Genomic DNA, 23,877 nt, shown 5'->3' on the forward strand with positions numbered 1-23,877 from the left:
TGACATTGTGAAGATTAATTCAAGATTGTTGAGATTGTGATTTCATGAGTGTTGAAGTGATTGTGGATCTTGTTTCACAACTCAAATACATGTAAGAATAACTTGTGTTAATATCAAAGGAGAGAATAATGATAAAATTATCAATGTTTTAATCGAAATTCATTAGTAGTTATTGAATTGTTGGTTATAATGTTTGAGAAAGAGATGATTTAACATGTTATACTTTTCAATACCTTGTAAGAAAAATATAGAGAAAAAAAAATGTATAAAGTGATTAAATATATTATCACTAAATTAATGATTACATAATATCCTATTAACAAAGTTAACCACTAACTCAAAATACAACAAAATAACAAACTACATATACTTAGAGAAGTACATGACTAATCTCACTTATATCATACTTTACATTTAGCAAAATGAAATAATATCTCATCTACAAAAATATATCCCATGTTGCCCTTAAAAAAACATATTTTTGTTTGAGTAAAATTACATCAAGCAATTTTTTATGAACAAACAATAAAATAATTTAATTTAATTTTAAAAACTAAAAAGAGCATTATTATACTTAGAAAAACTAAGTACTCATTTAATTACTTCATTTTTATTGATAAGATTTATGAGATATATATAACTCATAAAATTTACTTACTCTTACATTTAGTTTTTGTAAATTTAGTTTCCAAATATCATTCTCAAATATAAATAACTTAAAAAAAATAGTGATATTAATTAAGTTTAAAACAAAAGGTAAAAGATGGTGGGTAAAGTCATTGAATAACATTGATAGTATTTCTTTACATTTCAAGTCGAAGAGATAATTCTTAAGATTAATCATGACATACAAAGTATTGTCTACTTTGGAAATTGATGTTCTGCTACGATTTTGTCTTTAAAAGATATTTCGATGGAATGAAATAAGAAGAATATATAAACTGTGTCTCGATGATTCTTGAAAATATTAACAGTATCGAAAGAGTATTTATAGTCAATAATTGACGGGAGTAAGTTTGCATGGTAATTGCATTTGAAATTAGCAAAGTGATTGCTTACTAATTACTCCATGTAATTTGTTGAGAAATTGGCCCTCACATGGGTGAGAAGCTCCAAGTGGTGTTGGTGAGGCAAATTTAAAAAATTGTCTTACGTGCATTGTTAAATCGATCGTTTGCATGTGAACAACAAATCATATGCTACTGCCAAATCAAGTTACTTCAATGTACCAGATCCGTATCTGAGTCCCAAGATAACATAACAGATCTTAGACACTATTCATCACATTAAATATTCATCTTAAAGAACCCAAATCCACTAAGATTATTATATATATTTCAATTCAAACTGCATTCAAGCCAAAATCTATGCACAACCTCTGTTACTCAACCAGACACAGCACAGGTGTTGAGACTTTTTTTCACTCTTTAAGAGCCTTTTCAAAAGGTGATACGTGTAATTTAGGTGTTGCTTATTTGCCTATATCATCTAACAAAATCATCTCAAACTGTCGCTGTTGTTCACTTCAAACTTGGAAAGGGAATAGAACATTTGGCCTCATTTCTTGTTTAAGCCAAACAAAGAGGGAAGAAGCATACCCAAACTATTTACAAAAACTGGTTAATCAAAACAAGTGATTTTTTTTCATACTCAACTAATTGTCTATAATCTCTAATTCCTTAAACATTCAATCAAACCTATACACATGTTGATGAATGGTGATGTTTTATTTGTTGAGTTTTTGGTGTCTTGCCTCATTCATAGTGACAATAACAAATAATGTGAATAAAAAAATAAAGAAATTCTTGAATGTTTCTATAATAATGGTGTATTTCTGATGGTACGGGATTGTTGGTGATGAGTGAAAAGGGGGAACAATATGTAGCCAAAGCTGTGGCAAGAAAGAATACAACCCCCCTTTGCCATCTTCTCACCTAAACAGATCACTGTTTTCATTATCATCCTCTTCCTCGTTAATTCAATTTCAGACCTTCCCTTCTCTCCTTAGCTTCCTCTCTTTACTTCCCAATTCAATGAACACCCAAAACCCAATACTCACGTGCATGCCACGTGTCGCGTGAAATCATCCATCTTCTTCATCATCTTCTTCTTCTTCCACTACCCCACAAATCCACTTCTACCCTCTTTAAAACCCTCTGCAAAGTTCGAATCTTTCGCAGAAAACAACAAGACCCAGAAGAAGCTTCTCTGCAATGGCGTGACCAATCATTCAGTAGCTCTCAGCTTCTGTGATCTTTCAGTAATGGGAGTCTGCACATCGAAGCCGCAGAAGCCGAATCCTTACGCGCTTCGCGAAGCTGAAGGCGAAGGCGACCCTTCGCAAATCCCGAAAGCCCCAATTAGTCCCGCTGGCGCCGAGAACCACCGCCGGAAAGATGACGTCACCGCCGGAAAACAGTCTCCGTTTTTCCCGTTCTACAGCCCGAGCCCCGCGCGCTTCCTGAAGAAGTCTCCGGCGCCGGCGGGAGGGAGCAGGAGCGCGGCCTCCACGCCGAGGAGGTTCTTCAAGCGGCCGTTCCCTCCGCCGTCGCCGGCTAAGCACATAAGGGCTGTGCTGGCGCGGCGACAGGGGAAGAAGGCGGCTGCGGCGATATCGGAGGAGGGGGAGGATGGCGATGGAGGTGCGGCGGATTTGGATAAGAGGTTTGGGTTCTCTAAGGAGTTCACTAGTAGGTTGGAAGTTGGTGAAGAAGTGGGTCGAGGGCATTTTGGGTATACTTGTTCTGCTAGGTTCAAGAAGGGTGAGCTTAAGGGTCAACAAGTGGCTGTTAAGGTCATACCAAAAGCAAAGGTTAATTTTTTTTTTATCTTCAATCTTAATCTTAATCATCATATGCTCTTCTTCCTTACATTTGGTGCATCACTTGGTACACTCAGCAGTTCTGAGATTGTCGTTGAGTTCCATCTGATTTGATTTGTTTTCTGGAGAAAACTCGAGTTTTATACCATTTTTGATGATTTTTATATATGGAATTAAGGCTTATGTTTTCATCTTCACCTCTTTTGTTGCCAGATGACAACAGCAATTGCTATTGAAGATGTGAGAAGGGAGGTGAAAATATTGCGAGCTTTGAATGGACACAGCAATTTGATACGGTTCTATGATGCTTTTGAAGACCAAGATAATGTGTACATTGTAATGGAGTAAGTTTGGGATATTTGTTTCTGTTTCTCTTCAAAGTTTATTGTAGCTGTAGTGCACTCTGGCCATCCTAGTGAAGTTTAACAATAACTTCTCTTTTAGTTCAAATAAAATATCTTATCATAACATTATATGACACAACCTTTTTAGTGACACCTGCACTATGTATTAGGTTATCATATTTTTTGTTTATAGAGTGCCCATTGGTCGTTGATTTTTTTTTTTTGCTTTATAATGTTTTTGTACTTAGCTGGATCTTATTGACATTTCAGGTTATGTGAAGGGGGGGAGCTCTTAGATATGATATTATCAAGGTAATTTCATTTAACACACCTGCTTTACAGTCTATACTAATAAGAAAATTAACCTTTGGAATTGCGCCTTGCCACTACCTAACTACATGGTTTATTTCTTCTTTAGAGGAGGGAAATACTCAGAAGATGATGCAAAGGCTGTAATGGTGCAGATACTAAATGTTGTTGCATTTTGTCATCTTCAGGGTGTTGTGCACCGAGATCTTAAGCCAGAGGTGAGCATGTGGTTAAAGCCTCTGAATCTGCTATATTTTCAGACTAATCTAACACTAGCTAGGCATGGAAATGGTAAGTGGGGCATGGGGGATTACCTATTTGTAACTAAATTTTACACCCCTTCCCCCAAGAAGCCCCTCTCATTCTTGTGTCACAGGTAAAATGTTGGATAAAGCTCACTTACTTATCTGCATGAGGAGTCCTAGCTATATTGGTTTTAGGATTTTTCTAGACAGCCTTTGATTTAGTATTTCTGTTTCCTTTCAACGTTTTTTTTTTACCTTCTCGGTTCAAACATCGTTCAGTTGCAGTGTATAGGTCAATATAAGCCATGAGTATGTGACCTAACTTTTTGTTGTTTCATTTAGTTCACCAGTCACTTGCGCACTAGCTCAATCATTAACTTATTTAATATAGGTTTTGATGGTTAGGAAACAAAGTAAACGATAAATAATAGCAAATAAAATTCCATAAAGAAATTGTTTTCTATATAACCCCCCTCTGTTTGTTGGACACACACACATATATATACATATTCAAGGTTAGATTTAGTCATTGAATGTGAATTTCAAGTTGGACAGCATTGCATATTATCTAACCCCCTTGCATTTTTCTTTTCAGAATTTTTTGTACACTAAAAAGGATGAGACTTCTGAGTTGAAAGCTATAGACTTTGGGTTATCAGATTTTGTCAGACCAGGTCTTCCTTTACAAGTCCTTACGTGGTAGTTGGTAGTAGTATCCTTTACCTCATGAGAGTTTGGTAGTGATCTTGTTTCTTGAATTGCGTCTTACAGATGAAAGGCTTAATGATATTGTTGGAAGTGCATACTATGTGGCTCCTGAGGTTCTCCATAGATCTTATAGCACAGAGGCTGATGTGTGGAGTATAGGCGTGATAGCATATATTCTTTTATGTGGTAGTCGTCCATTTTGGGCTCGAACGGAGTCTGGTATTTTTAGGGCAGTTCTGAAAGCTGATCCCGGCTTTGATGAAACACCATGGCCATCTTTATCTTCAGAAGCAAAGGATTTTGTGAAACGCTTACTGAATAAGGACCCTCGGAAGCGGATATCTGCTGCTCAGGCTCTAAGTGAGTTTTTTTTCCTATAACATCATTGACAACTAGTAAGATATTTTTCAAGCTGCCACCAATAATCTTGTGCTTGCAGGTCATCCTTGGATAAGGAATTACAATGATGTAAAAGTTCCACTTGATGTTTTAATATTTAAGCTCATGAAGACATATATGAGATCATCATCCTTACGCAAGGCTGCCTTAAGGGTGCGTACTTCTGACCACAAGTATTTTCAATTTATTTGTCTCCTGTAATTGACTAATTATTTTTCTTTGTCTCTTTGGCAGGCCTTGTCAAAAACATTGACTGCAGATGAACTCTATTATCTGAGGGAGCAATTTTCACTGCTAGAACCTAGCAAAAATGGCAGCATATCTTTAGAGAATGTTAACAAGGTTAGTCATCACATAATGTGTGTGAAATTTATCAATGTTAGATTCCACAAGTTTTTCTAATTCATATTTTCTGGGCAGGCCTTGATGAAATATGCAACAGATGCCATGAAAGAGTCTCGCATCCCTGACTTTCTTTCCTCGGTAAAACTACCGTGTTCTGTGTATATAGATATGACCCTTAATTTGTTTTGTTTCTCTTTTACATGTTCTTGATGATATTTCTCTTTTTATTTACAGCTGAATTCATTACAATATAGAAGGATGGATTTTGAAGAATTCTGTGCAGCCGCGTTAAGTGTGCATCAACTCGAAGCTCTTGATCGTTGGGAACAACATGCTCGCTGTGCCTATGAGCTTTTTGATAAAGATGGAAACAGGGCTATTGTCATTGAAGAGCTTGCTTCAGTACGTTAAAAAAAGAACACTTCACACTTTACTCTATTAGTGATTATTATAAAGCTGCATTTACCGTTATTTCCTTTAATTAATGTAGGTTGTAATCCCTTCTTCAAGAGGGGAGGGGGTAGTTACAAAATTTATTAGGAAGAACAGAAAGTACAACTTAAGGAGGATAAGGAATCTCCATAGACCGTAGGGGGTAGTTACATAGGACACTAAAAACAAATGGAGGGGGTAGTTGGTGAAAATCAGAAAGTGCAACTAATGGAAGATGAAATCCTCTCCATAGACGGTAGGGAAAGTTAAGAAACTAAAGAACCAAGAAGTAGATATATGGCAAGGCTGCCCAATCTACGATCTTGCCATAAAGATGCTTGCTCATTAAACACACCCTTTCCCATAATAGGTGAAGAGACTGAAGACACCCTTAACATGCATGGCCCTCCAACCGAATTTAACAAAGGACTTCCAAAAATAATTGAGTAACTACATCTGATGGCATCTCTTGCATAATTTAATGCATGTACACTTTTTATCTGCCACTTTGTATATATACATCTAAAGAATCTGCAGTTACCTGCAACTGATTACTGCTGGATCTGTCAAGAATATACTGATGTGAATCTTGTTAATCATACGGAATCATTGAAAAATTTTAAATTACTATTTGTGAATATGCAATATGCAACTAATTAGTTCTTCAAAATATTGTTTTAGGAACTTGGACTTGGCCCCTCTATCCCTGTTCATGTTGTTCTTCACGACTGGATACGCCACACTGATGGAAAATTAAGCTTTCTTGGGTTTGTCAAATTATTGCACGGTGTATCTAGCAGAAGCCTTGCCAAGGTTCAATAAAATTTAAAGCAGAAGAAGCCTTGTGTGGCTCGACCATATTTGGATTTGTGTCTAGTTCGTGGTGGAACTGATTATTGTCTTGTTATCTTATGCTCTTGCTAGCACACCCATTTAAAAAATTACAGGTTCATAATGAAATGCAACTCTGATTTTTTTTGAAGGAGCTCAAATTGTAAAATAGTCTACAGATCGTTGGTCTAAGAATTAATATATGAATTGTAGAATTAGATTAGCTTTGTCTCGATGGGTGGTAATAATTTCCTGTCACCTGTATTAATGAATGCTTTTGTATAACCATACGTTTGTGAGTCTGAAAATTTTAATCTTAATTCTATTATATGGTGTGTTGTGTGGGTGCACTTTACATTCTATGAATCCGTTACTTTCCTCGTTCCATTGTAGGAGATTTTAGCTGTTTAAGAAACTAAAATTATTGGGATCTGCTGAGCGATTCCGATTGTTTGGAAACAGTGAAAAATGCCCACCAACTTCACAAAATCATTGCCTTTATTAGGGAATTTGAATTCATTCTTGTCGAATGCGTAATTTTAACTAGTTTCATCATAACCATTCTCTATTTTATCAGTCTTTCTCGGCTTTACTTTTACATGCATTGTTTCAAACAGTTTGGTTCATCTTTGTTTTTAACTATATTTTTCTTTAAGTTTACAGTTGGCCATCACCGATACGATGATTTTTCACAACAGTATGGAAAATAGAACTTGTACCTTTTGCATCAATTATTGATTTGACGTACACTTTTCCTTCCTCAACGCATTACCAGACACACGATATCTAAGTGAGATGTCTGATATCTTACTGATACGATATGTGAACAATGTTACACCAGAATATGGATCCAAAAAAACCCAAACTACTTTACATCACAAAACAAACGCCTCTAATTTCCATATACATATATTTCATTAATTTTAAACATCGCTACTAAAGAATTTCATTGAAGAGGTTGCGGATTAAACACCGAACCACCCCAAAATAAAACCAAGAACTCAGGACCTATATAAAAGTGTAAAAAAAAGGAAGCAAGTTTTAACCTTGAAGGAAGAAGAATGATGTAAAAGACAACAGAAAATGAAGGGAGAGAATGGTATTAGAGTTGAAACTAGTCTGAAACATGAACATATCATATACGAATAGAAAACAATGTTAGTAGTTGAGGTCCTCCACATTCACAAGACAAGAGGCACGCCATTACACTTAGAGAGCGCCACCGATCTATCTTATCATGTATTCTAATTCTACACCCAGTTATGAACACAGCAAGCTCAGAAGTTATTGAAAACTAAAACTAAAACACACTTGTTCTCATAAAACACACAATGAGGTTGCTGTCTCGCGCGGCAGTTGGGAGTTATGATAATAAAAAGGGGGCAAAGGAAGCAAGAAAGTACTATCTTGAGGAAAGCTTGTGGTGCAGGTCATCAGCAAGGGCTTGCCTCAATTTTTCCCCATAGTAATGAAACGATTTCTCGCTGTCCATGACCCTGGGCGGGGTTCCACTCTCGTCGGGCTCCTTCCACAGTTCGGGTTCCGGCTCCCTCGCAATCTGGCAGAGGTTGTGCAACACGCAGCAGGCAACGATGGTTTGGGGGGCGTGATGCACACCGGTGTTCAAATCCTGAAGAATCTTCCACCTCCCCTTCAGAAGCGCAATGGCCTCCACCACCACGGACCTTCCCTTCATGAGCATTCCATCGAACAGGTTCTGCGCGGGGGTGCCCATCCCGCTGGGGGAGAATGGGGTGAGGAGAAAGGGAAGGAGAGGGAAGCACCAGTCGCCAACCACGTAAGGCCGCACGTGGTGGCCGCGAACGCTAATGATCTTGTCCCAGACGACGTCGCCGGAGGTGAGGCGGTGGTAGAGCAGGCTGTCGCGGAAGTGGGTGGCGTCGTCGGTGCCGCCGGGGGCCTTGACGCAGACGTCCCAGAAGATCTTCTTGTGGTCAGAGACGACCTGGAGGAGTAAAGAGGGGTAACCGTAGCGGCAGCGGTAGGGGTTAAGGTTAGGGTTGGTGTTGGGGTTGGAGCGGAGGTGGACCGGGGTGGTGTCGATGGCGCCGCACATATTGGGGAGGGAGGTAAGTTCCTCGAAGGCCTGGGTGGTTTCGAGGAGGCGGCGGCGGCCAACAGGTATTTTGATGAACTCAGGGTAGAGCTTGGTAGCGAGGAGGCGCGTGACCATGTTGGTGATTTTGGAGACGAGGTAGGGATCGAGGGAGTAGCGGGCGGCGAGGGTTTTAGCGGAGAGGCCGTGGGCGAGGCGGGAGAGGACCATGGCAACGGCGTAATCAGAGGGTAGGGAGAGGTTGGAGAGAGCGATGTGGGGCTTGAGCTTGTCGACGACAGTTGTGAAGACGGGGTAAGAGAGGCCGTAGAGGGAGCGCCAGTGCGCGTCGCGGAGAGGGGCTTCGAGGGACCAGATGTGTTCCGTGGAGAGCGCGCGGAAGGCGGAGACGGAGTAATCGGAGGAGGCGTTGTTGTTGGCGGTGGCGTTAGGGTTGTTGTTGTTGGTGGTGGTGTTGTTGGGGTTGGGAGGGGAGGAGGAGGGGCGCGTGGAGGCGACGTAGGAGAGGACGGAGGCGATGGTGAAGAAGAGGAGGGGAGCGATGGAGGAGGAGTGGAGGAGGGAGGAGGGGTTGGCGGTGGTTGAGGAGAGGGAATCGGAGAGAAGTGAGGTTGTTGGGTCTAGGGAGTTGTGGAGGTGAAGCAGATTCGATAGCATTACCAGAAAAGATTGATCCATTCCCTTTCTCTTCTTCTTCTTTCTTCTTCTTCTCTTCAGAAACCTAGAACCAGAGAAAACCCTCTTCTTCTCTTCTCTTCTCCTCCGCTGCCAACTCACACCTACCCGTCACTGCCCTTCCCACTACTCCAATTTCTTTTTTATTTACCTACCTCCAAATCCAAATACCAACAATTTCTTATCACTAATATCACTTTACTCAAACATTTTTCTAATTTTATAAACTATTTTTTTCATTAATTCAATAACAAATTATAACTTAATTCTATTTTACATTTTTTTCACTATATTTCTTCACATTGAAAAAACTCTAGACATTTTGTGGTTAATTGATTGAGTTCATCCTATTATTTTCATTAATTTAACTAATTACAGCCGATCAAAAAAATAAAAATAAAATAAAAAATTACATAATATATCTACAACTAAGAAACAATTTTGTGGTTTTGTCATGGATATGCAAGAAATTAAAAAAATAAAAGGGTGCATGGTTTCTCCAACAAAAACAAGAATAAACTTCACCTTCATTTGTGAGGAAAAATTATAAATGGGCCACGTGGTGTTAATGGGCCGAACTGAGTTTTTGACTAGCCCTATACACCATCAATTTTGCGGCCATTCTTCCTGGTATAGTTCCATGTGCACCCCCACGGAATACTTAAAGATTTTCCTCTTGCTCTTACCTAATTCTTATCTATGTGTTGTTTTATTAGCTGATTTAAGGAAGAAAATGTTTCATTATATAATTTAAAAGATATTTTTGAATTGTATAATTTAAAAATAATTTTTTACAATTTAAAAAAAAAAATCATGCAAAAAAATACTTGTAGATAGGATAATTTGAAAGTAAATTTTATTTTGGATTGTACGATTTAAAAATCTAACTTTTGGATTGTGTAACCTAAACGTCTTTTTACATGAAAAAAAATGACATTGTACAATCTCAAATAATTTTGTTTCTTCAAATTGCATAATCTTAAAGTCAAAATAGCTTCCATATTGCAATCTAAAAGTTGTATTTTCATGTAAAAAATACTACCGAATTGTAAATTCATAAATCTTTTTTTTTTTCATAAACCAAAAGGGTTGAGATTTTCATATTTATGGGGTGAAAAACTAAATTCCCCAATTTTGGTTCATCTGGAGTCCATTACTCTTACCAAACAAACAAAACTTAAGTGCAGAGAAAGCAATGAAGGAGGATTTTGAATTTTTGACTTTTCATTTGAACACTATCTTTATTCTTTATTTTGTATCATTTTTAAGATAATAACGCATATTTAGAATGAAATATTATTAATGGTATAAGATTCTATTTTCTTATTATAATGATACAAGAAAATATCAGAAACGTTTTTTTTTCTTTCTATCATAAAATTATTATTATTTTTAACATTTAAAAATGCAAAACATATTTTAAACCCTTTTTAAGTTCAATGTGGTGAGTTATTAATACAATATTATTAAAAAGTTAATAAAATGTGTAGAAAGTCAATGATTTCGGCTGATAGTGATGCCTCGTGGCTCCAGCTAAACTAGAGAGGGACATCTTTGAATCTTTCAAAGTTCTACTAACTAACAAAATCAACTACAATTTATTTCGTATTCTACGTACAAAAATACTCCCTCTTATCCTTAATACAAAACGTATTAATTCAGTTCATTTTTTATTCATACTTTATATACGAGTAATCTTATAAGCTATCTTGAATAATTCAATTAATGATTTTTTTTTAAAAATTTATTGAGTTAAAATGTTTGTGGTCACCATGCATTTAGTATGAAAACACTATATAGTAGAGTAAGGTAAATAGTTTCTTAAATTTGAGCCCACCCTAATATTTTTTCAGTTAGCTATTGACTTGCTAAATTAAACACCACTTCAAAAGGTTGAAATAATGAATGTGTGTTTGAAAAGTCGTTTAAATTAACTATGTTCAACCCAAATAAATAAGAAATGGTGACTTAAACATACACCAATAATTTACTAGTCATCATTTTATTCATTAATGATCACGTTCATCAAAATCATCTCAATCATTGTTTACTAATTATAACAAATGTTTCTCCACAAATATCTCCCTAAAAAAAAATGTTGAAGCACAATATTCCAACATTATATGATGAACACTTCACAGATTCTTGTGATTTCTTAACTATTATTTGAAAATGTATACATTAATTAAAGATATATATTTCATTCATTACAAGAAATTCATTAAATAGTAATTAAATTTTAGAAAAAAAAAATAATTAGTCACTATATTAATTACATTAGATATTATTTTAAAGACTAAAAAAATATTAATATCTAAAGTAGTTTCTATTATTGATTAAAATTTATTAAATAATTTCTAAATTGGTATCTAAATTAGCTACCAAGATTTTAACTACTAATATTTTAGATTATAAATTGAACTCAATTAATCTTTTAGAGACTAATTTAGAGTTTAAGATATTAGTAGATAAAACCTTGGTAGCTAATGATTAGATACCAATATAAAAATTATTTTAGATATTAATAATATTTTTAGTGTCTAAAAATGGTCTCTAATTTAATCTAATAATAATTAATTATTTTGTTCTCTAAATTAATTATAGTTTAATGATTTTTTTTATTAGTGATTGAAGTATGATGAAAGAAAGTGTGCATAAATATTGTGTTAAATTGGTTTATATATAATAGACTATGGTGACTTGGTAGTAGTTTCGAAAGTGGAAAATAAAAAAATAGGGTAGAAAAAGGGTAGTAGCTAAGAAATTGTGAAGGTTCATAATGATTTGAGTTTCCTCTTCAATGGACACAACTTTGGTTTATGCATGCATGGCTTTTCTTCTTTTCCTAAAAAACATTTTCCTTTTTCTTTTCTTTTAAAGGTGTGCGTAATGAAGATGCATGCATGCATGGATAAATAAAATGTACTTTCTTTTTACCTTTACCTGCAAATTATATATCATTTTGCTCCAATCACTCATTGCAGCATGCTAAAATCAACTCAAAGAAAATATATTTTACTTCTAATAAATCAAATCGTTCTCTCTTCAAATTTTTTTTTTATCTTTCAAATGTTTATTGTCAAATTTTGTTTTCCAAAACTGACAACCAAAGCTATAAAAACGGCCTCTTGCTGTAGTTTATGATGAAATAACGTATAAAAAAAATATTTCTACAATCTAAAAGTAGATATTAGGTGGATTTAAAAACTAAAATATTGTAGGTATGAGATAGTAAATATTAAAAAAAATATTAAAGAAAAATTAATATTAAAGATTAAAATAATTAATTATTATATTAATTAAATTAGATATTATTTTATAAACTAAAAAAATTATTGGTATTTAAAATAATTTTTATTATTAAGAAAAAATTTTAAAATAATTTTTTAAGTTGGTATTAGTTAACCAAAATTTTAATTATTAATTACTTTATATTTTAAATTAATCTTTATTAATCTTTTAAATACTAATTTAAAATCTAAAATATTAGTAATTAGAATCTTCTTAAAATAATTTAGAAACTATATTTTATAAAAAAATTATTAATAATAGATAACAATTTTTTTTTAATCTCTAAAATAATATTTAATTTAATCAATAATAATTAATTATTTTTAATTATTATTTAATGAATTTTTTTTATAGTAAAAACATATTTTTACTGCGAAATCAAACTAAATTACAACAAATACTAGTAAAAACTAAAAAAAAAAATTAAGAATGGAAACTACTGTGGGGACATTATATTTAAACCTATACAGAGTTTCAAATATTTATTTAATTATAAGTTAGGTGAAAAGAGATGATAAATGATTCCTAAGTGAAGTTTATTAATAGTTTATATTAGTTTATTGTATAAATGTGTAAAGTAGAAGAATATATTGTATTAGGAGCAGACACTTGGTAGGTGGTTTCCAAATTCCATCTAATTAACATCTTCTTCTTCTTCTAACTTTATTCATTCTTCTATGTTAAGGCCACCCTGTGCTCTGCTTTTCAGATCACGAATGTGCTCCTATAATACAACACCATCACTGTTTAATGTTCAGAACAAACTTTTTTTTTTTTTTCTTGCTTGAACTGGATTATATCAGTTAGATTATGCATTACCAACATGTTTGTTCTTGTAAGTAGAATTTAGAGAAATAGGGTAGATAAAATTAAGCAATGTTTCGGTGTAAGAGAAGTAGAAGACATAAGGAGCAAAAGCAACTATATTAGTATAAATAGATCATAAATAATATAATTAATAAATATTGTACTATTGGATAGCCGACACAGTCAAATGGTCGAGAAGGTCTAATGAATTTCTTAATATAGATACAATCTGTAAATTTACAGTTAATAATAATTAAGTCAGTTTAGTTGTAAATCGTAATTAAGACACAATTGAATTCTCTTTTGGACGCACAAGCAGATCCATCCAAAAAGATATAAATATTAGAAAAAGTTAAGCATCACATAATTTTTTTTTTCTCGACTCATCTGCACATTCTGCACGGATTAACTTGATCGTTAAAGTGTTTTTATAGGTTCTCCCTACTCATTCGACGAAAACTATAACACCGATGAAGATGAAAAACAGATAAACACAAACTTATAACAATAAATATATTTTGAGTTGATGAATTAGTTTAAATTGTAATTCATCTGATCTGATGTGATGACTTAATGTATAAATATAAATGATGTGAAAATAAACCCAAATTTATTGAAAAACCCGGCACATAATTAGGCTTTGTGATTCGAATTTGAGGATATTATTAGGTGTTGATGATTGCAACCTGAATTATTTTTCTGTGACTTCCCTTTTCAACCACACGCTTTACACTGTACAACACCGTTTCCATCATTCTTTCAAACCCTAATCATTCTTCCTTCTTTTCTTATCTCATGCTTATGTGCTTTTTCTTCTTTATTTTCTATTATCATCAAATCTCTTCTTTAAAATGTCTTTACTTTCAATTAAGGAAAATCAAATATAAAGATACCTTTTATTTTCAACTACACACAATCAATATTCATAATTTCTCTTCATTTACCTATTCCTATCATATCATAGGTGTCATTTCAAGTGCTCATATACCAATGATCTTATTCAAACAAAATCACCACCAAATACCTTCTTATTTCAAATATAACTAAAAGCAAACTATTTCACATCAATTAAAAACTTGATTGTCTCTACTTTTTTTCATCTTTTTTTAACTTAATAATGAAATAAAAAAACTCATTAAATATGAATGACTTGGGATTTGTTTAGTGAGTAATGTATGATATATGTTGGTGCTCTACAACAAAATTAATAAATAATAAATAAATTTAAAGATAAAAAAATAATTAAATTAGATATTAATTTAGGGATTAATAACTTTTTTAAGTTTATAAAGTAACTAACTATTTTTAAAATTAATTTTTATTTAATGATAGAGTGATGTGAGTGTATTTTGGGAGAAGAAGAGAAGAATATGAAAGTATGTGAAGAAGTAGAAATGGAGAAAACAAGAGATTTTAATGAATTAGGAAGAAGGGGTGAAATTGCGAATTCCCTTAGAAATGTGATTCAAAGGAGGGTTAAAGCCCAAGCAGCCCAACAAACCCTGTTTGTAAGGCAAAAGCGTTCTCTTCTTCATCTCCTCGGACGCGGCCCGGTTCACCGTGTAATGCATCTCGTGGGCCGAAACCGGCCCGCGCCGTTTGGAGACCGAACCGGAACTTTCGGTGGACCGGAAGCTGGAGTTTCGAACATCCTCGTTCTTGGAGAGAACCACGTACTTCCTGAGCGGGTCCTTGTCGGTGGCTCTTCCCTCGGAGGCACTTCGGAAGAGGAGAAGATCCCTGAACCTCCATTTTCTGGTGAAGGGAATGGAAGACAAGAACCACGATTTGGAGTTGCTTGTGGAGGAAGAAACGTTTTTCTCCTCGGAATCGCACATGATGTCGGAGATTCTCAGAGGAGACAAGGACCTACTTCCTTTACGACCAGCCACCGAAACTCGCGGTTGCTTCTTCTCTTCTTCTCTTTCTTCTTCCCTGCCTCTGCGCGTTTCTTTCACGGGCTCTGCGAACAGGTCGAAGTCCTTCGATGTGACCGGAGAAGGGGAGTGGAGGGGACGGATCTTTCCGGCGTGGAAGAGTTGGTCGGCGGAGAGGGAAGGTCTGTCGAGGTGTCCGGTGAAATTGAACTCGAAATCATGGTGGTTGTGGTTGGCATTGGGTTTGGATTTGGGAACAGAGGAAGAAGGAGAGTGTATGGGGCTGGTGGGTGCACTGAAGAAGAAGTTGGCGTTGTTAGCGAAGCGTTGGGGGCTGGAAGGGGCGGTGATGAATGGGGAGGAGCAGTTGCTGTCGAAGTTGAATTCCACCGGAACCACCACTTCTACTTCCATCTTTTCTTCTCTTTCTTCCAATGTGAAACCGATTGGTGTGTGTGGAAAAGGAGTGTGTGTTCAGATGGAGTTGTTGAATTTATAGCCAAAGAAGAGTGCCAAAAATTGACTTTGAAAGAAGGAGTCTTTGTTTTGCCTCTGCAAGAGTAGTTACTCTGTTTTCTCACATTTATTATTATTTAAAAAATGATTTTTTATACTCCCTCTACCTCCATTAAATATTAATATTTTAATTTTAAAAATTATTTTAATATTTAATATTTTATTTATAATTTTATTAAATACTTTTTATTTTTATTTTTTTAATTCTTTTTATTACAAATATTAATATTTTATTGTAGGTGTAATCTGAAATTAGGTCTTATTGTTTTTTTCTAATTTACACTCTTTTATTCCAGGTTAAAACTTTGATATTTAGGTAGCCCAATTTTAAAATGTGATTAATTGCAATATTACTAAAATATCAGAATTTAGTTTTTAAGAAATTAAATTTTGAGTTGAGTTTTCTAATTTTTTTAAATATTTGAAGAAGAAAAATTATGAAAAAGTAAATAATGTTAATGGTTACAAATTAACTAGTTTGAGGGAAAAAATGGTGGCATGCACATCTTCATATGTCTAAAGAAAAACAACTTCACGAGTTTTTCTATAAGGGAGCATTGGTTTAAGGTAGAAGACATTGGTAATTTCTCTCTTTGTTTTTAATAACACTTGTTCTCCATATCACTATTTCTATCACAATAGTTATAAAAATGAGAATTATTTCTCATTTCGTCTCGTCTTATCACAGTCAAAGAATAAAGAATAAAGAGTTTAATAGAAAAATATATATTTAGAACCCTTAAAAATAAGAACCTTTAAAACTATGATAGTATATTAATTTTATATATCTCAGAGAAAGAGAAAGGAAGAAAAAAAGAGAAAAGAATTCAAGATAGAGGTATGCTTTGTTTATCAAATAATTGTTACAGAGTTACAACTAATAAAGTAATTACAATTGATAAAACAATTAAATAATTACAAATAATAGAATAAGGTTCCAATGGTTGAAACCATGAAGGATTGATAATGAAGTTTGCATAAGCGTGAATAAATAGATGCATATGACAGAAGTGACACAATTTGGTGAAATGAAGAGACGTTAGACCAATTCTTCTAGCTCAAAAGAGGTTAGACAAACTCTTGAAGGTTTTTCTAGGCTAGTTTCTTGTAGAAAGAATAATCTAGATGGAGCTAAGAACAAGTAGAAAGTTATGCACAATTTGACAACATATAATTTAAAGCTAAAAATTACAAGAGAGGTGCACTCCTATTTATAGGAGACTTGGATCTCTAAAATAAGAATTTTAACCTAAACCTATGCACTTGTAGTTATACTAAAAGCTATTAGATTACTCTTTTTTTTGCTTATATAAGTGGTTTTAAACTTTTTCAAATGGATGTTAGAAGTGTTTTCCTCAATGATTTTATCAATAAGAAAATATATGTTTCGCAACCACTAGACTTTGAAGATCACCTTGATAGCCTAAAACAAGCTCCTAGGCAATGGTATGATGAACTTAATAACTTTCTCTTGTCTCAAAACTACGAGAGAGGAAAAGTTCATAAGACTCTTTTGTTTAAGAAAGAAAATTTAGATATCATACTTGTTCAAATTTATGTTAGATGATAATTTTTGGAACAACTAATGATATTCTATGTGAAGATTTTGCTTCAGCTATGTTAGTTTGAGATGTTAAAGATCGAGAATTATCCTATTTCTTGGACTACAAGTTAAGCAACTTAAATGGAATATTCTTGAATCAATCCAAGTGTTGTAGCGATATATTAGAGAAGTTTGAAATGAAAAATTGCAAGAAAGCAACAACATCACAAGTTGCTATCTTGATGTAGATGAAATTGGGAAATTAATTGATCAAACTAAGTTCAGAGAATTGATAGGATTTCTACTGTATCTAACTGCTAGCAGGCTAGATATAATGTTTGTTGTTTGTCTTCGTGCAAGATTCCAATCAAACCCTAAGGAATCACATTTTACTACTGCAAAAGGATCTTGAAATATCTAAAAGGAACCAAGGATGTTGGACTATGGTACCCAAGTAACATTCTTATTAGTCTTGTTGATTCGTTTACTCTAATTTTACAGGTTGGAAACTAGATGGAAAGAGTACAAGTGGAGCATATCATCTGTTTGGACACAACAAGAAACAATCATGTGTATCTCTGTCAACTACGGAAGATAAATGTATTACAGATAGTAGTTGTGCACAAATTTTGTGGCTTAAACAATAACTTGAAGATCATGGTGTCAAACTCAATAAGGTACCCTTGTTGTGTAACAATAATGTCGTAAACATAACAAAGAATTCAATTCAACATTCTAGAACCAAACATATTGAGATAAGACATCATTTTATTAGGAATTGCACTAGCAATGGTAACTGTGAGGTTAAGTCTATTGAAACTGCAAAAGAGTTGACATATTATTTACCACACTAGTAATGTGCTTTACGTGTCATGCTTTTATTGCACTATTAAAAAGGTGATTATTTTTACGTGTTGACTTCATTGATTTTCTTTATTATTAATAAAGGATAGTCAAATGTGAAATAAATAAAAACTGATATTTACCGTTTACAAATTTGCAATCACTAGTTACTAACCGATTAATGCATATGGAAATCTAGTTTTCGAGGTGATAGTGAGAAAATTACTATTTTCTTGCATGAGATGAGCAGGAAACTAATCAACACACCAAAATTGATCCGCTTCAACTAGTTCAAATAACATAAATTAAAAGATGTCAAAAAAAATTTGAAACATCAAAAGCTTCAACGTTTTGTGGATCTTATTTGTTGTATCTTTCGAGATCTTGTGAAAGGTTTTTACAAGAATCTTACATATGAAACCGAAACTTTTATGTCTCATGTCAAAAAAGTATATAGGGTTTCTAGGTGTGTTGTTGTACAAAATTAGATAGGATTTCTAAGTTTTGTAGTAGGTTTTTGTGTGTCTGGAACACTCTTCTAGGATTCAAGAGGTGTTTTCTTAATTGTCTTGATTTGTATTAAACTTTGGTTTAGTGGGATCTCAGTTGGTGTGGCTAGAATGATGGGAAATTCAACACAATAACAATAATATCTCAACAAGAGCAATAAGCAGCGAATAATAATTTTCCCAACTTGCAAGAATCTGTGAGCAGTAATAACAAATAATGGCAGCAACAAAAAACACACTTCAGGAAGACACCAAAATTTTAACGTGGAAAACCTTCTCAATGTGAGAAGTAAAAACCACGGGCACAAGCCAGTCAATCAAACTCCATTATGATCCAAGTTATGGCTACAAGAGAGTCTCAAATCACAGCACAAATTGTGCTCAATAACCATCCAAATAGCAATACAACAGAGATGAAACAGAAAACAAGAAACCTGAAATATTCACAAAACTGCAACTATCGTACGCGACCTATATGTCACTGTTCCGATGACTTTTGAACAATCTGAACGGTCTAATTGAAGCACCATGAGGTATTAACCTAATGACAAAATTTCAGCCCGATCCAACGGTGGACGAAACAGCAGGATCAATCTGAACGGTCAGATTGAATTCACTGGATGTATAAACCTGCTGACAAAATTTCAGCCTGATCCAACGGTGAAAAAGCGTCGGTGGTGACCAGAAGTTGCTGAGCGAAACTTTTTCTCTTTACTCTTTTCCTGTATCTGCTTACACCTGTCTCTTTGTTCGAAAAACCCTAAAGTTTAATATTGGATTGGGCCTCCACATAGGAAGTGAGCCCAACCCAACAAATCTCCCCCTCACAACTATGTGGAGATGATCGATAAACTGGCAATCTCAGAACAAGTTTCAAATTTGCTTCTCAGTAACGTCTTAATCATCATCAACACAATTATTATCTGTATGAACTTTTGCCAACTCCAGTAACCTAGCTTCCAAAGCATCACATATCCAATGATACCTCACATCAATATGCTTGGACCTAGAATGGAAAGTTAAATTCTTACCAAGATGAATGACACTCTGACTATCACAAAATAGCAAGTACTTGTCTTGAACAAAACTAAGCTCTTGCAGGAATTTCTTCACCCAAAGCAACTCCTTGCATGCTTTTGTAATGACAATGAACTCTGCCTCAGTAGTAGACAACGCAACACACTTCTGCAATCTAGATTGTCATGCCACAGCTCCCCCTGCAAATTTAATCACATAGTCTAAGGTAGACCTTCTAGAATCTATGTCTCCAGCCATATCAGAATCAGTATAGTCCACAAGGGTAGGCTTATCACCTCCAAAACAAAGCTTCAAACAAGTAATACCACGAAGATACCTTAAACTCCATTTCACAACATTCCAATGCACTCTACCTGGATTAGACAAAAATCTACTAACAGTACCAACAACATGTGCAATATCTGGTCTTGTACACACCATTGCATACATTAAACTATCCACAGCAGATGCATAAGGAACCCGTTGCATATCTGATTTTTCAGTTTCATTAGAAGGACTTTGTTTTGCACTCAATTTAACATGAGTAGCAAGAGGAGTGCTTACCGCCTTAGCATTTTCCATATGGAACCTCTGTAACACTCTTTTAACATAGTGCTCCTGTGACAACCAAAGCTTCTTCTCTTTCCTATCACGCATGATTCTTATACCAAGAATTTGCTTAGCAACTCCATGTCTTTCATAGCAAATGACTCCCTCAATTGCTTCTTCAACCTGTTGATCATGGAAATATATTTTCCAACAATAAGCATGTCGTCAACATACAACAACAGGATAATGAAATCATTATTAGCAAACCTTTTAACAAAGACACAATGATCAGAAGCAGTCTTCTTGTAGTCATGCCCACACATAACAAACTCGAACTTCTTGTACCATTGACGCGGAGCCTGCTTCAAGCCATATAGACTTTTCTTAGCCTACACACATGATCTTCCTTGCCTTCAACAAGAAAGCCATCAAGTTGCTTCATGTAAATCTCTTTCTCCAAATCACCATGAACGAAAGCATTTTTAACAATCATTTGCTATACCTCTAAATCAAGAGTAGCAGCCAATCTCATTGAAATTAATGCCTTTTCTATGTCTGAAACCTTTCACCACCAATCTGGCTTTGTACCTTGGAGATGTAGAATTGCTTTCTTGCTTTACCTATAAATCCACCTGTTTTCCAGAGCCTTCTTACCTTTTGGCAATTTCACCAAGTCAAAAATGTGAACTTTATTTCATCTTGCATTGCATCCAACCACTTTTTCGTTTCTTCACTCTCTATGGCCTCAAGATAACACTCAGGTTCTCCTTCATCTGTCAAGGTAACATAGTCATCAGAAGGATACCTGGTAGATGGTTCCCTCTGCCTATTAGACCTTCGAATTTGAACTTGAGGTGGTTCAGGAGCATTACCAAGATCTTCATCTTGTGACATCCCATGTTCCTCTTCAACGTCATCAATAGGAACATCAAAATCATCTCCAAGTTGCTGATCATCAACATCATCATGTTGCTCATCATTTTGAACATTATTCTCAATAGTATTCATATCACGTAGAGGCATTTGATCTGGATCAACATTAAACAATCTATTATCTATCTTAGATGTCGTCTTCTCTATCTTGTCAATATCTTCAATGGTTTGATCTTCCATGAACTTCACATCACGACTTCTAATTGACTTCCTCTCAACAGGATCAGAAAACTTGTAGCCATATTCATCTTGACCATAACCAATAAAGATGCACTGCCTTGTCTTCGCATCCAACTTGAATCTCTCATCTTTGGAACATGCACATATGCTTTACAACTGAAGACTCACAAATGATCATACCTGAAATTCTTGTCAAACCAAATCTTGTCTGGCACCTCACCATTCAAAGCAACTGCAAGACTCAAATTAATAACATGCACCGCAGTGTACAATGCCTCACCCCAGAAATGCTTAGGCCACTTTGCTTCAGAAAGCATACACCTAACTCTTTCGATCAATGCTCTGTTCATCCTTTCTGCTAAACCATTTAGATGAGGAGTTTTAGGAGGAGTCTTTTCATGTTTAATACCGTATTGCTTGCAATAAACATCAAATGGTCCACAATACTCACCATCATTGTTAGTACGAATGCATTTAAGCTTTTTGCCTGACTGTCTCTCAACCAAAACATGAAATTCTTTAAATTTCTCTAGAACTTGGTCCTTTGTCTTTAAAGCATAAACCCAAAGCTTCCTGGAACAATCATCAATAAAGGTAACAAAATAAAGTGCACCAGTAAATGACTTTACCTTCAATGGGCCACAAACATCAGAATGCACCAATTCAAGCAACTTTGACTTCTTTGAGGGAGGATGCTTCTTGAAGGATACTCTGGTCTGCTTACCAGCCATGCAATGAGAACATTTCTCCAACTCTGCACTCTTCAATCTCGGAAGCACATCCTTTTTAGCTAAACAATTCAACCCCTTCTCACTAATATGACTAAGCCTTCGGTGCCACAAAGAAGCATCCATATCCATGGCGTTCATACTGTCTTTAGCAACCAATGCTTTTGTCCAATACAGTTTACTAATTCTCTCTCTTTTGGCCACAATTAGATTACCTCTGGAGAGTTTCCACTTTCTTGAACGAAAGTGATTATCATAACCACTATCATCAAGCATCTGCACGGAGATCAAATTAAAGCGGGATATTTGGAGCATGTTTGAGTCCTCTAAGCAAACACTGCATTCCCATATTGGTTTGCAAGCAAACATCACCAATACCAATTACCTTAGACACACCATCATTACCCATCTTCAACACTCCAAAATCACCAGAAGTGTAAGATGTGAAGAACTCCTTCATTGGTGTAACATGCAATGTATCACCACTGTCAATTATCCTCATGCTCTCTCTCATCTAATACAAGATTAACTGAATCATGGTCACGAAGAATAATAAGATCGTCATCACAAATAGCAATAGTAACACGATCATCATTGTCATGATGTTTCTCCTTTTGCTTCCCTTTCTTATCCTTGTTCTCCTTTTTCCAAAGAAAATAGTTTATCAGAATGTGCCCTGTTTTGTGACAATAATGGACACTCCACATTTTTGTATCTAGACTTTGACTTACTTCTGTTGTTCTGTTTACTCCCTTTCGGTTTCTTTTTCTGACTTCTCCCCCTATTTTCAGTGACAAGTACCTCGGAATGAGATGAAGTACCATGAGTCTTCCATCTCATCTCCTCATTAAGAACACCACTCTTAACGTTTTCCAAGGAGACAACACCATCAGGAGATGAGTTTGTAATTGAAACCCGAAATGGTTCCCAAGAGTCTGGTAAAGTATTCAGTAGTCATAATCCCAACACTTCATCATCATTTGATGCCCATTTGTGACAATTGATCTTGGAGCCCTTGAAAATCATTTAAGTGATCTGAAATAGAAATCCCCTCCTTGTACCTCAAATTCATCAAGGAATTCAACAAATATAATTTATTATTTCCTGTACTAGAAGCATACAAAGTCTAAATCTTCTTCCATAGGGATTTTGCATCTTCCCTATAAACATTATCTTCAACATACTGATGAATAAAACCACAAACATGCTGATGCTCAAACTTCCATTTCTCATTAGTCTTGTCTTTTTGGCTTTTCAGTAGCAAACACAGGAAGATGCAATTTGTTCACAAATAACATATCCTTCATTTTTCCCTTCCATAAGTGATAGTTAGTGTCATCCAAACAGACCATCTTATTTGTATTTGCCTCCATCATTCAAGCAGTCAAATAGCTCCAACAAAGGAGCTCTAGTACCACTTTGATGGGAAATTCGACACAATAACAATAATATCTCAACAAGAGCAATAAGCAGCGTATAATAATTTTTCCAACTTTCAAGAATCTGTGAGGAGCAATAACAAATAATGGCAACAAAAAAAAACACACTTCAGGAAGACACCAAAATTTTAACGTGGAAAACCTTCTCAATGTGAGAAGTAAAAACCACGGGCAAAAGCCAGTCAATCAAACTCCACTATGATCAAAGTTATGGCTACAAGAGAGTCTCAAATCACAACAAAAATTGTGCTCAATAACCAGCCAAATACAATACAATAGAGATGAAACAAAGAACAAGAAACCTGAAATATTCACAAAACTGCAGCTATCGTACGCGGCCTAAATGTCACTGTTCCGGTGACTTTTGAACAATCCGAACGGTCCAATTGAAGAACCACGAGGTATTAACATGCTGACAAAATTTCAGCCCGATCCAACGGTGGACGAAACAGCAGCAGC

The 23,877-nt window shown here is 35.0% G+C and overlaps 3 protein-coding genes across 3 annotated transcripts; 1 reads left to right on the plus strand and 2 right to left on the minus strand.

Moving 5' to 3' along the window:
* The first annotated feature begins 1,596 nt into the window (after positions 1 to 1,596).
* Positions 1,597 to 6,762, plus strand: LOC137808767 (CDPK-related kinase 5). The gene is made up of 11 exons (XM_068610037.1): positions 1,597 to 2,812; positions 3,035 to 3,165; positions 3,436 to 3,477; positions 3,584 to 3,692; positions 4,315 to 4,393; positions 4,491 to 4,787; positions 4,867 to 4,979; positions 5,061 to 5,168; positions 5,247 to 5,309; positions 5,406 to 5,573; positions 6,285 to 6,762. The coding sequence occupies exons 1-11, from the start codon at positions 2,264 to 2,266 to the stop codon at positions 6,423 to 6,425; spliced, it is 1,800 nt and encodes a 599-aa protein (XP_068466138.1). The 5' UTR covers positions 1,597 to 2,263; the 3' UTR covers positions 6,426 to 6,762.
* A 787-nt stretch (positions 6,763 to 7,549) lies between these two features.
* Positions 7,550 to 9,375, minus strand: LOC137808768 (protein ALP1-like). Its single transcript, XM_068610038.1, has one exon. The coding sequence runs from the start codon at positions 9,187 to 9,189 to the stop codon at positions 7,837 to 7,839; it is 1,353 nt and encodes a 450-aa protein (XP_068466139.1). The 5' UTR covers positions 9,190 to 9,375; the 3' UTR covers positions 7,550 to 7,836.
* A 5,302-nt stretch (positions 9,376 to 14,677) lies between these two features.
* Positions 14,678 to 21,951, minus strand: LOC137808769 (uncharacterized). The gene has a single exon (XM_068610039.1). It carries the CDS (start codon positions 15,573 to 15,575, stop codon positions 14,706 to 14,708), a length of 870 nt encoding a protein of 289 aa, XP_068466140.1. The 5' UTR covers positions 15,576 to 21,951; the 3' UTR covers positions 14,678 to 14,705.
* Positions 21,952 to 23,877: the final 1,926 nt, after the last annotated feature.

This window comes from Phaseolus vulgaris, chromosome 3, assembly GCF_000499845.2.
Source record: "Phaseolus vulgaris cultivar G19833 chromosome 3, P. vulgaris v2.0, whole genome shotgun sequence".
Lineage (NCBI taxonomy): Eukaryota > Viridiplantae > Streptophyta > Magnoliopsida > Fabales > Fabaceae > Phaseolus > Phaseolus vulgaris.

Coding starts and splice junctions, on each gene's coding strand:
- LOC137808767 (XM_068610037.1), top strand. CDS start 2,264: ATGGGAGTCTGCACATCGAAGCCGCAGAAGCCGAATCCTTACGCGCTT. Junction 3,693..4,314: donor ACCGAGATCTTAAGCCAGAG/GTGAGCATGTGG, acceptor TTTTCTTTTCAG/AATTTTTTGTACACTAAAAA. Junction 4,788..4,866: donor ATCTGCTGCTCAGGCTCTAA/GTGAGTTTTTTT, acceptor TTGTGCTTGCAG/GTCATCCTTGGATAAGGAAT.
- LOC137808768 (XM_068610038.1), bottom strand. CDS start 9,189: ATGGATCAATCTTTTCTGGTAATGCTATCGAATCTGCTTCACCTCCAC.
- LOC137808769 (XM_068610039.1), bottom strand. CDS start 15,575: ATGGAAGTAGAAGTGGTGGTTCCGGTGGAATTCAACTTCGACAGCAAC.